Source organism: Benincasa hispida, chromosome 5 (assembly GCF_027475165.1).
Source record: "Benincasa hispida cultivar pf3 chromosome 5, pf3_genome.v1.1, whole genome shotgun sequence".
Lineage (NCBI taxonomy): Eukaryota > Viridiplantae > Streptophyta > Magnoliopsida > Cucurbitales > Cucurbitaceae > Benincasa > Benincasa hispida.
In genome coordinates this window covers 68,391,104-68,407,252 of record NC_143482.1, presented here as the reverse complement: position 1 = coordinate 68,407,252, position 16,149 = coordinate 68,391,104, and the positions used below count along the sequence as shown (strand labels likewise).

At 29.9% G+C, this 16,149-nt stretch overlaps 1 protein-coding gene across 1 annotated transcript; it reads right to left on the bottom strand.

The window, feature by feature from the left end:
* Positions 1 to 12,162: 12,162 nt before the first annotated feature.
* On the bottom strand, positions 12,163 to 14,976 carry GPAT1 (glycerol-3-phosphate acyltransferase 1). The gene is made up of 2 exons (XM_039031451.2): positions 14,161 to 14,976; positions 12,163 to 13,183 (listed from the first exon to the last, which is right to left on the bottom strand). Exons 1-2 carry the CDS (start codon positions 14,914 to 14,916, stop codon positions 12,296 to 12,298), a joined length of 1,644 nt encoding a protein of 547 aa, XP_038887379.2. The 5' UTR covers positions 14,917 to 14,976; the 3' UTR covers positions 12,163 to 12,295.
* Positions 14,977 to 16,149: the final 1,173 nt, after the last annotated feature.

The following is a 16,149-nucleotide window of genomic DNA, read 5'->3' as shown; positions in this document are numbered from 1 at the left end:
CAAGAAACGGGATCTCCATCATAACTTGGCATTCTCTACTAGATGTATCGTCGCCAAAGTGATCTTTGACTCTTCAATAGTTGTGTTCGTAGCTCTGAAATATTGCTTCATATCAAAGATAAAATTCTCTAGTGCTTTCGCGTCACGAGCCCCACAGAAGGGCTTATGTCCAGGTACTTTTACCTTGTTGAATTGGACTACACACCCAACTTAGGCCTGGTTTCCTACTGCTCTCATGGTGAGGTTAAGTCTTGCACTGATATCCGCAATCTCAGCTCGAGCGACATCGAGAATGGCTCGAAAGTTTTCAGATAACTCAGTCATCATCTGAATTATCACCTTTTATGAGTTGTCTAGTTCTTCAACATGCTCTTCCACAAGGGCAACGGAGCCCGACGGGCCATTCCTACACTTGAAATTACTAATTCTCATAGCCTTTGCTTCTAGAGTCTCAACCCTTGTTAACAATTCCTTGACGGGCATCCCGTCCAAGCAGCCAGCCAACACGTCAATTTCATCGGCCTTGTCAGAGACTTCTTGTAACTGAGTTTCTAGGAATCAAACCTTGCGGACTTCTATTAGATAGAGCATTTGCTCTTCTATCTCGACCAACCGGTTAACATGGGACTTGTCCAACTGTTTCGTAATGGACATGACCATAGCTTCTCAACTTCAAGAGTCGACTTGTCTCTAATATCAACTGTCACAATCGCACCCTCGTAAGGGGTCTCGAGGCGATTGTGTGGCACTTGTTCTTGCCCTCAAATAAGTCAGCCAATCCCAATTTGAATAGTCGATGGCACAATAGGCGTTTCTCATAACCTCCACCCCTGTTCTGAAGAAAATGTTTTAATAAACAAGTATTAGAGAAAAAGGTTCTCGCAAATGTTTGAAAGCATGATTTGAGCAAAGAAAGATTGTAGTAGGATAGAAAGCAATATGCAACAACAACGACTTTATAGCATACCACACGGAGTATGAGGATATGATGATTAGTCTTACCCCCATATAGTGCATTCTGAACAAAATGACATCCGCCACCCTTGCATATGGAAATGGGTAGGCGGTTATACACTAAAAGTACATAGAAAGTAAACTAACTAGCAAAATAAAATATACAAGATGAAAGCATGGTAAAAAGAAGTGGAAGCGGACATGCGACAATGGGCAACATGCCCTGGACAAGCATGACCGTGGCACTATTCACTAGTTCAACATGTCTAGTTTTGGATGTGCATGGCGACAAACTTTTCCAGATTGAGGAACAGACAATTGCTTCGACTCAAGAGATACTATCCCACATTTCCAAAAGAAAATCTACTTTTACATCTAAAATTGAACTTTTATTATTATTATTATTATTTCACCTAATTCTATCTCAAATTAGATAAGTATTGCAATCTTAATCTTAAACTCAAAAAATGTTACAATTATTACTCTTTACCATTTAATGCTTGCTACATCAGTATATTTTTAAAAATAGTGTGGAGTTCACCGGTGTTGTGGGTAAATTTGGATTCGATAAAATAGGTCAAAAATCAGAAAAAGACAAGTGAAGATAAATACAACACAAAATAGATTTAATTCAAATAAGTCTAAGTGTCAACTAATCAGTTATCTTATAATATCTAATCCTAACTTATTAGGATTAAGAAAGATCTATCTCATCCTTATTATAAGAGGAAAATGTAAATTCTATCTCATTCTTCCTATAAATACATCATTATAATCCCATATAAGGGAACTTGATTTGGAATCTAGATCTTAATCTAAAACTTAAATTTTTTATTTCTTCTTTATTCTATAATTTTTATACTAACTTTGGCATCAGAGTCTTTTTTCTTTGTTTTGCAAGTTTTCTTTTCCTCAAATTATAAATTTATCTTGATGTCGCGTAAATCTCATGTGCTTTTTCCTTTTCCAAAATTTCACATAAACAACTAGTATTAAAAAAATATCTATAAAGACAAATTTCTAGTCGGAAGAAAATGATTACAGTACTTCGCACTAGAAAATTTTCCTTGGTTATTCTTCATTTGAAAATTTATTAAAACATGTATTCTCAAGTTGTTTCAATTAAATTATAAAACAAATGTATGGTAAAAATATTGATTAAAAAATGACACTAGAGTTTTTTTTTTTTTCAAAAATTTGTGATTTTTAAAAAATAAAAATTTGTGAGTTTTGATAATGTTATCAATCAAACTTACGTTTGTGGATAAATTATGTAATTTAAATGATTAGAGTCTGTTTGGATTGAGTTGAAAAAAAATATATCTTTTTTAAAAAAATCTATTTAAACATTTTTTGATAAAAATTATTCAAAATATACTTCAAAAGCTATTTTGAGTTATTGCTTCAAATTTTTTTCAAAATAACTTATCTTTTAAATTAAATACTTAAAAATGTATTCCAAACACACCATCCATTTACAAAGATTATTGTATATTTTTAATTAATTAATAGATAAATTCACAAAAATTGAGTAAAGTGGATATTGCAACATTTTGGTACAAAATTAAATCTTTTCCAAGATAGGGGTAAACCATATAATATCAACATTAGATATTTTCAAAATTAACCTAAAAATATGTGGATAGTATTATATTTTTAAAAATATAGGTAATATTGTTGTTGTGAACTTGAGGAGCACAACTAGAACACAAATACTAATAAAATATAATATTAAAATAAATATAATATAATATAATAATAAAATAAATAAATATTAAAGTAAATTAAACCTAATATATAAATTAACCAAATATGAAATAAAAAAATTTCTCTAAATTTTCCATTTTCTCTAATTTTCATAGAATTTACACAATGTATGTCTTCCAAAACCTATTAAAAACCACTATTTATTGATAATTTGGCAGGTAGAAAGTGGATTACATGCACACTAATAATATGTACTACTGAGACATATGGACAACACTTTGAGAAATAGAAGCATGACGCGTGCTCAATAGACACTAAGCATGTCCATCTAATGGGTATCTATTATCATAATATTTATAATAGTTATTGATTTCAAATTATTTTTTAATTATGAATATCATATTTATTGATTTTTTTTTGTCGAAACGTCAATGGTCGTCGTTGTTGTTCTTTTTTAACAATATAATCATCGTTTTCAAATTATTTTGACAACATGCTGAGATATTGTGATAAATCTTTTAACTCATAGACGTTTATGGGTAATATACGTCTATTATTGATAAACCGATGATGAATAAAAAAATAATAATAATAGATGTCTACCACTATTACATGTGAGATTGAGATATATTGGTAAGAATTTTCAACTTTTATTTTTAAAAAATTAAAAAAAAAAAATAACATATGAGTGCTGAAAAGTGTCACATTCTTGTTACTTTTCTTTAGAAAAATATATCTTAAATTTGTTATCATTTTTCATTAGATTTCTATATACATGTACAATTGCCATTAACTCAAGTTATTATTCAAGGATACACATACATAACCACCAAATTTAATTCAAACTAACATGATTTAATGATAGGTTGAATTATATGTTTAGTTTATTCTTAAATTTTTAATTTTGTACTTAATAAATTTTTAAAGCTTTAATTTTGTGTTAATATTTCTTGACAAATAAAAAAATGTAATAATTGACTAGAGTACTAAATATCTATTTAAATTTTATATCTAACTAGAACATTAAAATTTTAATTTTGCGTGGAATAAATTTATAAATTTTAAAAAATATTTAAAGTTAGGACTAAAGTTATAATTTAAAAAGATCTAGATGTATGCCGACTTCAAATTTTTTGGAGATTAAATTTGCAAGTTAATGTATAATTTTGGAATAGTTTTGTGAGAGAGGAAAAAAATGAAAAATGAGTCTAATCGAAAACAGGAAATGATATGATACTTGGAAGTTAGTGGGAAGAATCCAAAAGAATAGAGTAGGGAATAGCAAGTTTCAAAAAGAGAAATAAATAAAGGATGAGAATTCAAAAAGACATGGACAGAAGCTAACACTTTGTAATAAAAGAATTTTAAAAAGGATCTCAAATTAATTGCAAAGTACAAAATCATTTGACACGTGTCTAGGTGTTACAATCTAATGCATTGCACTCTGTGTGCCACATAAAAGCTCACTCTTCCCTACTTGGGTGGTTTATCGTTGGAATTAAATTAATGAATCTATCCATTAAATAACTTCATTCAGATTTGTTTTGATTCACTTGATGAAAAGTATTTTTCAAAAAGTTAATTTTTATTTAAATATTTTTAATAAAAATTGATTGAAATATACATGAAAAGTTATTTTCAACCGTTCTCAAATACTTCAATTTCTTTTTAAATAACTTATTTTTTAAAATTAAATATTTGAAAATGCATTCCAAACACACCTTACACCTTTGAGAGATGGACCTAAAAATTAAGTCATTCTACAAAAAAAATATATTTTTTTTTAAATGTATTTTCAATTATTTTTGTCAAAAGTATTTAATTAAAAATATATTTTTTAAAAATACTTTTTTCTCAAGTCAATTTATGGATTTATGTGTTTGATATTGACAAAAAGAGTGAATTGACCTTCTTATTTCATCTTTAAAAAATTAACAAAAAGTAAACAAAATATGGATGTGAACCTGTTCTTATTTGAAAGGAATTAAATGCTTACTTGTTAATTGAAATGATTTTTATGAACTTTTTACATTTTTTTCTAGGAATCTTGATCATCTAAGTTTACATTGGTCATAGATATAAAAGTTTTAATGTATATCTTCCCAAGGATATCTCCTGGAAAGTCAAATAGATGTCGAATCCGATTTACCATGCGTCACTTTAAGTTTAAATTGTAATTGTATGTAGAAATGTCCATGGGATGGTGGAAAGGTCGAGGCCAGGATGGTTTTCCTATCCTGTCTTTGCTCTCAATTTCATTTTTCATTCTCGCGAAATTTTTTATTTAATTTTGGTGAGATTGGATACCTCACAGGAAATTTAGATGAAAATAGTCGATTAATTTAAATCACTACTATTTAAAAGTTTTAATTAAATAGTTAACTTTCTCACTAGTTTTTTATATGATTAACTCCACATGAACAATTTGTTGGGATTGGCGTCCTAAATCTCATGTTTCTCGTAGTTTGTAAACTTATATAAACAAATTGTTATTAATAAAATAAGAGTTATTTTATTTGTGCATTAAATCAATCCAATAAATTTAGATCCAATATTATTTTATGTAACTTAAACATGTATGTGATTGATATATAGGTGGATCATGTTTAAATAATAAACTAACGGTCTGTAGTGTATGGATGAGATTGTTGGGGATGATGCCCTAAAGTCTCGTATCCTGTAGTTTGTAAACACATTTTGTACGAACGCTTGTGATGTATAATATATGATATTTTCTTCACTACTTGACTTTGCACATTGAATGTTTTATTTGCTTTATCACAAACCAATAAACTAAAATCTTTGGTTGTCGTTATGTAACTTAAGCATGTATGTGGTGACATACAAGTGGATCATGTCTTAAGTGATAACCAAAATGGTCTGTAGTATATGGATATAGGAGGGAAACCTTATCCTGGTAACATTACGGATGTTGCCCGCTTTGTGGAATAGTTACAAGTGTTGTGACTTGCTGCAGGTGGTCCAATCCTGATCATTTGTGTGGGGACATGGGAGTGGAGGCATCCTCTACAAAGAGTTTATGTAAGACCTGACCACAGAGTGTTAACGTCTCGTTATATAACGTCGTTCATGACAGAGACTTCACTTCACTAGGATGACCATAGGTAACATGACCTCAATCCTGAGTGAGTTAGGAACTTCTGCCATTGAAGACGATCCTTTGATTTGCATGGATGGGAGTGGTTAAGTCATCAACTCAAACCTACCACTTTGGGGATTCGTCTGATTTGGGAGTTGGGAACTCAGCTACACAATATGGAATTCACTCTTTCCTCGAGGCAGGAGTAAATAGATAGATTGCTCCTTTAAAGGCTGATCCTGGGGCTTGAACGATGTGGCGCCACACACCTTCTCATGGCCCGAGAGGTATCCACACATAGTAGGACTATGTTGTATTGTTCATTAGAGGGATCAGTGGTACTTAAAGAGTAAGATGTAATACAGAGCAAAGCGGTAAATTGGTCCAATTGTACTTACGAGCATCTACGAAGCGTTATCGTACTGATGATTGGTTATATCCGATAGACACAAAAATATATTTGTGGTAAGAAGAGTTCAGCTGTTAGTCTTTAGTGGAATACTTGACAGTTAATGGATGGTGGATCTCGTGGCTAAAGAATTTAGTAAGCTATTCACGTACCGTTGAAGCTTCAAGCCAAAGGTCCATAAGGTCCCCTTGGTAGCTTGGATTCAAGTTGAGAATTAGTTTTTAGGTCAGATTGAAATGTTCAAATTGACAAGAGGAAGTTCGATTATATATGATATGATTGAACTAGTTAATTATATATGATATAATTGACTTTATGTATGAGATACATTAATTTGGAGGAAATTGGATATAAATATGATTTATATCTAATGGAGGAGAGAATACTATGTTGATATATAATATTAAACTATAGGTTAATGAATATAATATGATTATATTTATTATTTTTTAATTGGACAGTTATGGGATAATTGGCCGCCGTTTTCTCTGTAACCATACGTTAGTGGGAAGTTCATTCGGTTTTCGTAACTGAAGAATAAAATGAATTTTTTTTTTAATTTTGCAAAGAACACGGTTAATTGCTCATCGAAGTGTTTCCATTCAATCACTTGGTAAATCAGAGACTATACGATAGCTTGAGTTTACTAAACAATCTTTGACACACACGCGCTTCTTACTAAACGATCGCCTGCATTTCCTAAACGATCGCCTAGCGGTCGAGCTTTACTAAACGACCGTATAGACGATCACTTACATTTTCCTACACGAGCATGTACATCACCTAAACGATCAAGCATTTTGTCTATACAATAGATTTGCCTTTCTTCCACTTGCTTGATCGTTGTATACGATCTCTTTTCCTCCTCCCTTCACCAAATCCGAACAGAGCCCACTCTTTGGATTCTCACTCCGAGAATCCTAAGGGTTCCAAGTGGTGGTATCGTCCCCATTCTTCATCTGTTTGTGTGGAGGTCGTTCGTGGTAGACGATCAGGTTGTTGGTGAATGATAGCTTGTCATTCCAGTGAGAGCGAGAACGTCCGTTCATGGAGAGAGCGAGATTTTTGCTGAAGAGAGTCTTCAACTGGTAATTTCTCTTGTTCTCGTGTTGTTTTATCTGAAAGCATTTTGGTAATTTAGTAGTTTGATGCATATATGTTTGTGTGAATGTAAATATGGTAATTTTGTCACAATGTCTTTGGAAAGATCTATTTCCGCTTAGAGGTATTCTTGTACAAGAGTTCCTTCAGTTAGGTATTTTATCCTTGTGACATTACCGATACGACCACTTTGTAATTATTACAATAGTTGTAAAATGTTACAAAGAACTTGTTCTTAATTGCTCATGTGGAAATTTGCAGTGGTGGTATCCTATACAAATAATTTGTATAAGATCGAACCCGAAATAGTAGTCTCTCATTATAACATTGTTACTTGAAGAGATTAACATTTCAATAGAATGACCATAGGTGACTCGACCTTAATCCTAAATGTGTGTTTATGGGGCAGTCATTTGATCTGTATGGGTGAGAGTGGCCAGATTCATCGACTTCATATGTCTACCATTTGGGAATTTTTTCGAGTAGGGAACTGGAAACATACTACATAAGATAGAATTCACTCATTCTTGGTTTTAGATTAAGTAGAAAAATTGTTCCCTTGAGGACTGATTTCGGGTCTTGAATAATGAGGCGTCTTATCCTCTCACTAGCCACAGAAGGGTCTAGTTTATAGTTGGACTATAACTAATTATTCATTAAAAGAATTAGTGATACTTAAAGAGTTAGATGTAACCATGGGTAAAACGATAATTCGACCCAGCTATAGTTACGAGCGATTTGTGAAGGGTCGACTTACTGTTGATTGGCTATATCTATAAACATATAAATATATCTACAACGCAAATAGTGCAGCTATAGGTATTTAGTAGAGTGACCTACAGTTAATGAATGTTGATTAATTAATTAAAGAGTTTGATTAATAAATTCCATATCACTGGACCTTCTAATCTGTATGTTCATTGGGTCCCTTATTACCTCACTAAGGATAAACACAAGGAATTAATGGTTTTGGAATAATTTGAAGTGTTCAAATAATTTAAGGAAATTTTTATATTAATGTGATTAATATAAAGTATAATGTATATTGATACATTATAGTTTAGATAAATATTTGAATGAGATTCAAATTCATATAATGTATAATGATCCATTATATAGTTAATTATAAATGTGATTTATAATTAATACTATATGAGAGTAATATATTTTAATAAGATTCAAATATTGATTATATGAGTGTGATTCATATAAATATTGGTTTAATATGAATGAGATTCATAATAAAACTATAGGTTATGAGAGAGTATGCATTTAAATTGATTTAAACGTATGTTCAATTAAATATGTATTATTTAATTGATTTTTTAATTAATAAATGAGACTAATTAATTATTATATTATTTAAATTTATGATTAATTAATGAGTTTAATTAATCATATTTTATTTTAATTAAAATTGAAATTAGAATTTTATTTTACTTAAATTTAATTAACTAATATTTTTATTTTGAAAAATAACTCCCCTGCAATTACAAGAAAGCAATTTTAGGAGTGAGGGGGAGTTATCCCTCTCACATTATACTCCCTCATACTTATTCTGTAATGGTTACAAAAGAAGGTGAGAGATCAAGAATTATCTCAAGTACAAGAAATCCCTCTAAAAAACTCTCAAGAATTCTTCCCCATCCAAACCAAAGGAGATCCCACAATCTGTATTCCTTTGTCGGAGAATAGCAAAGAAGTCCTATTGGTGGTGTTCTTTTGTTCGTGACTGGTGGTGATCAACGGAAGAAATTGGAGTAGGTTGAGTTCGAGGCTCGTGTTGTTTCGTATCGTGGAGAAGAGTTGCAAGACGTAGAGTCTTTGAGGGTAAGTTTCTCTCTTCTCTCTTATCTTCTCAGTAGTATGCTTATGAAGGAACGGTGAAGTTCTGTAGGGAAATAAGGATTGTTCCCAATTTATATATATATATATATATATATATATATATATTTTACATAGATTTGAAATTTACAGAACCAAATTATACATTAACATAGTTTTATAGCATGCTAAGAAAAAGGAGAAATAGAATTACAGTTAGGAAGAAACTTACCCTTGAAGAACAATTTCTTAGCGTGATTTATCTTCTTCAAATTGATCATGAACAAGAAACCACAATAATTACCAAAACAATATTTGGTTAGACACCACCACAAGAGAGTCCTTTGTATTCTCTAGAGAGGATGAGAAATATAGGAGGTGTGGGCTTTGAATATTTTGGGAAGAGAGATCGAGATTTAAGAGAGGAAGTTTTTCTTTTTAAGGGAGAACTTGAGAGAGAACATACATAGAGTGCCTCTATAACAACTCTTCTATGTAGAAGATGATCACCACAAAACTGCTCCACACATCACGTTTTTTCAAAGAGGATTAAACTTCCCTCCCTTTAATTTTGAAAATTAAAATTGAAATAAAATTAATTTTAATTATATATATATATATATATATGTTATATCATATATAACACAACTTATAGTTTTATATGATATCAAATACAATATAACCTATATTTTTAATTATCTCATTGATGCATGGTATTTAATATAAATCACATTTATAATAAATTCAGTTACATGAATCTCATCCATATAATTAATATTTGAATCATATTCAAATTTAATTCCTCTCTAAATAAAATTTATATTAAATTATATCAAATATATTATATTAATTATAACATATATAATTAAGTTAAATTAATTATATCACATATAATTAATTCCATCAATTAATTTGAACAATTCAAATTAATCCAAAATTGGTTCTCAATAATCTCTATTGAGCTATAAAATGGACCTTATAGACATGTAGATTGAAGTTTCAATGGTACATGAATAATTAATTAAAATTCTTTAATTAAATTATTCAACATCCATTAACTGTCGGTCACTCCATTAAAGAGCGACAGTTGTACTCTTAACACTATAGATATATTTCTGTGTCCATTGGATATAACCAGTCAACAGTGCGATGACTATTCACAAATTGCTTGTAAGTACAATTGAGCCAAAATTACCATTTTACCTCTATAGTTACATCTAACTTTTTAAGTACCACTAATCCCTTCTAATGAACAATAAGTCATAGTCCAACTATGACCAAGCCCCTCTTGGATCAAGAGAGGGTGTGACGCCACATTATTCAAGCCCCGGAATAACTCTTAAGGGAGCAATTTATCTACTTACCCCGACATAGGGAATGAGTGAATTTCGTCTTGTGTAGCTGTATTCCCAACTCCCTAATCAGACAAATCCCCAAAATGGTAGGCTTATTGAGTCGACGATCTAGCAACTTTCATCATACAAATCAAAAGACCACCTTCATAGGCTTCACAACTCACTCAGGATTCAGATCATGTCACCTATAGTCATCCTGGGGAAATGTAAGTCTCTATTATCAACATGGTATTATATAATAAGACTAGTCATTTCGTGGTCCGGTCTTATACAAACTCCTTTGATAGAATATCTCCACTCACATTTCTCTATATGAATGACATGATCAAATCATTTGTAGCACTTTACAACAATTGTAGCATCTACAAATTGAACTGTATTCATAGTGTCATCAGGATAAAATATCTAGTCTTATCCATCTACTACAGACCATTTAGGTTATCACTTAAACATCATCCATCTGTATATTTTTACATACATGTTTAAGCTACAGAAGATAACCTTGGATGTTAGTACATTGGTTTTGTAGGTCAATGTTATTAAATGTCGAATAAAATATCTCATAATTTATTAAATAAATAGAATTTTTTATATATTACAATTACAAACTACAGGACAAACGAGATTTAAGACATCAACCCCAACAGCTTATACATTAGTGTTTATTCTGTTCGTTTTCTTTCATTTATATGTTTTTCGAAATTGATTATACATTGACACGACATTCATGCGCTTCTGCGAGGAATTCAATTCCTTTACAATTTAGATTTTGTAAAAAAATTAGAATTTTCTAGTATCACAAAATAAATTATTTATCAAATTATTCATATATAAAACCTAAATTAATTTATCCATTCAAACATCTCCAATATGTCGCTCATCATAAAACTTGTAATTTAAATTTAATATTTATATAATAATAACAATAACATAACAATAATTATTATAATAAATTAAAAAAGAGGCCAATGTTGGGGGCGAGGATGGGAGGAAGAATACATTTTTGGACAACACATTTGAATCCCTCTTTTTCTCTCCATTAAATTTAAATATAATATTTATAAGCATGTTTTGAATCCCTCTTTTCTTATTATTACTTTTTTTCATACCAAAATCAAATAACTCTTCCAAAATTATTTACATCTCCTTACCAAGGTTTCTTTTTTGAGGAAAATCTTTATCTTACTTTCAGAATTTTGTTTAAACCGTTTGAAAAAGATTCACAGGTTATTTTCTTTTACCACTTGCTCAACATTATTTTCTTCTTCTTCTTCTTCTTTTTTTTTTTTCTTTTTTTTTTTTTTTTATTGAAAAGTTCTCATTTTTTTGGACAACACGTTGAGCACCCTAAATGCTTCATTAAAGCTTAATTATTATAATTGAGTGGGTATTCACTCCATTTTACATTTATTCAAAATTAAATGACCTAACCTCCCATGCTAGGACATCCTTCATTTGACTTTTTTATATCAAATTTTAGTTTTATACTTTTCCTAAGTATCATTTGATTTCTTAAGTTAATAAACTTTTGATCTTATCATCTTTTTAGTACAACAAATATGAATATAAAGACTTAAATGATTACTTAAACTTCGAGAAAATAAAAAAAGTCATATCATCTTTAAAAATTATGTAAATTCATTAAAAAACATAAAGTAGATAAAAATTTAAAAATTGAATTACAAATGCACCAAAACTAAATCCCAACAATATCACATGAATAACAAAATTTATATAAATTCATGAACTTAAACAGCACAAAAACAAACCCCAATACAGGAGAGAGATCAAACTACACAACCCCTATTTCGATTTGTTAGTACCAAAAGAAAGAAAAAGAAAAATCTATCTTATTTTTGATGAGTTTTGATCTTGGACAATTCCTTCATTCCCAGCCAACATCAAATACTTATCTTTTCTAGTAAGCTTAGTACATTCAAATCCCAAAACATCACCCAATTGTCTTTGTATATAATTAGCAACCTCGTAACTTGATTTTCCTCCCCCACATGTTTTTTCCTTTGGTAGCTTAGGAAGAACAACCATATGGTAATTTGCCCTCGGATTCATCAAAAAGAAAATTGGATCCAACCATTTAAATCCACTTGCTGTCGTCCCATAAAACATACTCACCCATGAATTAACTGCAACAGGCACAATTTCATCTGTCAATTCCGCAAAAAGTGGACTAAATCTCAACAAATACGGCTCCCGACATGTCGTTCCTTCAGGACATACAACCAAATCTCCTTCTTCAAGTAATTTTTGCATTTTTTCACCATCTTTTTCCCTGTCTCTACTCAATCTTACAGTTCTGATTGGAGCTATGACTTCTGAGAATTTGCTTAAACTATATGTAACTGCAACTAATGGCTTCCCAATTAAAGCACTTAAAAATACAGGGTCTAAAAGTGTTCTGTGGCTACAAACAAATAAAACCCCTTTTTTTTGGGATGTTGATGATGTTATTGTATTTGTGTAGCCTTTTAGAGTTATGGTTAAGCCACTCCAATGGCCTAAACAAAGACCCAATTTATAAGGAAGAAAAATGCCTATCAAAATTCTGTAAATTGCTAGCACAACCCCAAAAGGGATCCATAGGAATGTGCAAAGACTTGCAAATGGAGTTGGTAAAAATGCTAGTCTTCCATCATGAAATATCAAAGGCTTTGGATATCTTTCTCTTCCTACTACTTGGCTTTTCTTCTCATCCTTGTTTACAACATATCCTTCCTGTCAAAAATATTATCTTAATTAATTACCATTTTTTTTTTAGATGAACCCTAATTTTCATTTGAAGTCACTGCCAAATATAGTTTATTACAAGTATAGTTTTTTTTATAAAGGATAAAATATAATATAATAATTTTTAGCGTAAATTACAAAAATCACATCTAAAGTATAATGATAGTTACAATTATATCTTTAATTTTTAATTAAAAAAATTGAGCCTGAATTTATACATGTGTTGGAATTTAACTCTTAAACTTACTCAACTATAGAAATGTATAAATTTGAAGGTTAAATTTTTATTATTTAGAACCTAATTTCTAAGTTAAAGGTTTTAATTGCACTGTCTTTGCAATTTTCTATAATGTTTTAACAATAGAAGTATTTTTAAAACAATTTGCTCAGTTGTGTGACATAGAAATTAAATTTCTTTACAGAAAAGAGGTGAAATCCTTTTTTTGGTACATAATAAATCCATGTACTGAATTTTAAGAAAGCAGAAAACACTGTCGTGAATTTTAAGAAATGGCAGAATCTTGTCCATGATTCTATGTACTACATCTTTTGTTGTACGGGAAATATAATTTAAGAACTTGTATTTTGAATTTAAAATACTATTAAATATATTTTCAGAAGGCAGGTTAGTTTTTTTGGTAAATACTCCCATCAATTTAGTGAAAATTCAGACGGCAGAAAGCGCACTGACATGAATTCAAGAAACTATTTGATGGTCTGACAAATTAAGGCATTTTTCTGTTACATGTACGTATTTTATATATTTTTTTGAAAAAAAAAATTGTATCTTTTTGGCATTTATTAAAAGACCAGATAGACTTTCAAACTTAGGTAGTATAATTCAAGTGTGCAACAAAATTAATATTCATCTAATAAGTTTATGAAATAACCGAAATAAACAGAGCACACCAATTATCTATCTAATCATTCAATTTAAGATCAAAGAAAAGATGAAATTATAATACCTTGCAAAGAGAAATGAAAAGAAGATCATGAAGATTTGGAGATCCAATGCCAATATCAGGCCTCTGTTCACCAAAATACTCAAGTAAAGCTTTGTGTTTCACAAGCAAACCATCTCGAGAAAGAAAACCAGTGTAGTAATGCCCATAAGCTTGCAATTCAGTCCCTATAACATCATTAACATTCAAATAATTTCTCAAAAACCCCTCCACCATAACTCTAGGGACACTTGTGAAAACAATCTTAGAGCCAGTAGCTTGAAAGGCTTCAAAAACATGAAGATTGAGATTCTCAAGAAAAAACTTAGGGAGAACGGTTGTACTAACATTGGCCATATCTTTAATTGGGAGCCCACAAAAGGAAATGAAAATCATAGCTTTGAATTTGGATTCCCAATCCAGAAAACAGAGGATTGGCCATGAAAGAAGCAAGATTAAAGCTCGAAAAATGGAGCCACCTTCAAAGGAAACAAGCATGAAATAAGGGAAAAAAGAGTAGTTTTTTGAGGAATTTAAAAGTGCACCATTTAAGTCACAAACAAGAGTTTGGGATGCTCTGTTATTAAGACTGCATTTAGAAATGTGGGGGTAAAAAGAAGATGGATGGGGCGTTTTGAGAGATGGGTTTGTACTAAAAAGGGAAGTAAAGCTAAAGCCATATTGTTTTACTTTTTTGGCTGCTTTGTAACATGAATTGGCTAAGAGTTGGTATAAAACCCATTCTATGAGCTTGAAAAGAAGCCTTGGAAAAACAGCCATTTTTGTTTTTGAAAATTGGTGGGTTTTGGGTATTTTGGAAATATGGAGAAGGTGAAGAGTTCTGAGAGAGTATTTATAGGGAAAGAATTGAAGTTATTTGGAAATTGGAAAGTTGACCAATGTAATTTGGTTAGCCACACCGGTTGCATTAATTGAATGGTGATCATTTTTTTGTTTCTCTCTTTTTTCTTTTAGGGGCCTTTTTCTTTCCTCTCTCTTTTTTAGGTCCATTTTAAAGTGCTTTTAGCATGCAAATATTACAATTACTATTATTCGGTTGGATTGTAGGTGACCATCCATTGTCTGTTTTAGGGAGCAAAGAAGAAGAAAAAAAAAGAAATAGCCTTGCCAACACAATTTACATTTAAGATTGATTAAATTATTAACTCTAAGTTCTAAGTTTTGAGTTTGATTTCTATTTGGTCCATAAATTTCAAATGTATTTCAAATGTTACATTTTTACCTTTGCATTTGAGTTCGAATACTTTCAATTTTGGTTTATTTTCGTTTTTAAACTTTGAAAGAATAATCATTTTGGTCCTTTAAAATGATATAAAAATAAAAAATGAAAGGATAAAAATTGTTACATTTTAAAAATATAATTATTAAAATGAATATTTTGAAAGTATTTGGACTTGAATTAAAGTTAAAAATAAAACTATGAGCAAAATAAACACATTAAAAATTTAGGAAAAGATATAGAAATATCTAAATCTTAAAAACATTACATTGCGTGTGTTAAATTCTAAGTATAAATGAAAAAGAAAAACGTATTTAGTTTTCATTGATACAAAGATTTTAATTTCCCCATTCATTTATGATCTGTTTACGCTGTCCTCAGGAAAAGGGCACAGACATTTGATTTCTCACGATAGTGTTTTCCATTAAAAAAAAATATATATATATTTAAAACTGTGGTGCAAAACTTTTCAAACTAAACAATTTCTTTAAATATATTTTAGTCTTTAAATTTTAAATTTAGTTTCTATTTAATTCTTACATTTAAAAATTTTATACTTTTACCTTTTTGAGTTTTGACTTTTATTTTAATTTAATCTTTAAAATTCTAAAGTTTACAACTTTAATACTTTAGACGTTAAAAATTTATTAATTAATTTAAAATAATTATTTTAATTATAATTAAATTAATTTTTACTAATTTTTCATCATATTAAAATTAATTAAAAACTTTCCCATTATCATTATTATAAATTAATTAAGAAAAAAGAAACA

Excerpts from the sequence above, each read along its gene's own strand:
- GPAT1 (XM_039031451.2), bottom strand. The coding sequence starts at position 14,916 with ATGGCTGTTTTTCCAAGGCTTCTTTTCAAGCTCATAGAATGGGTTTTA. Across the intron at positions 13,184-14,160 it reads TTTTCATTTCTCTTTGCAAG|GAAGGATATGTTGTAAACAA; the intron begins GTATTATAATTT and ends TATTTTTGACAG.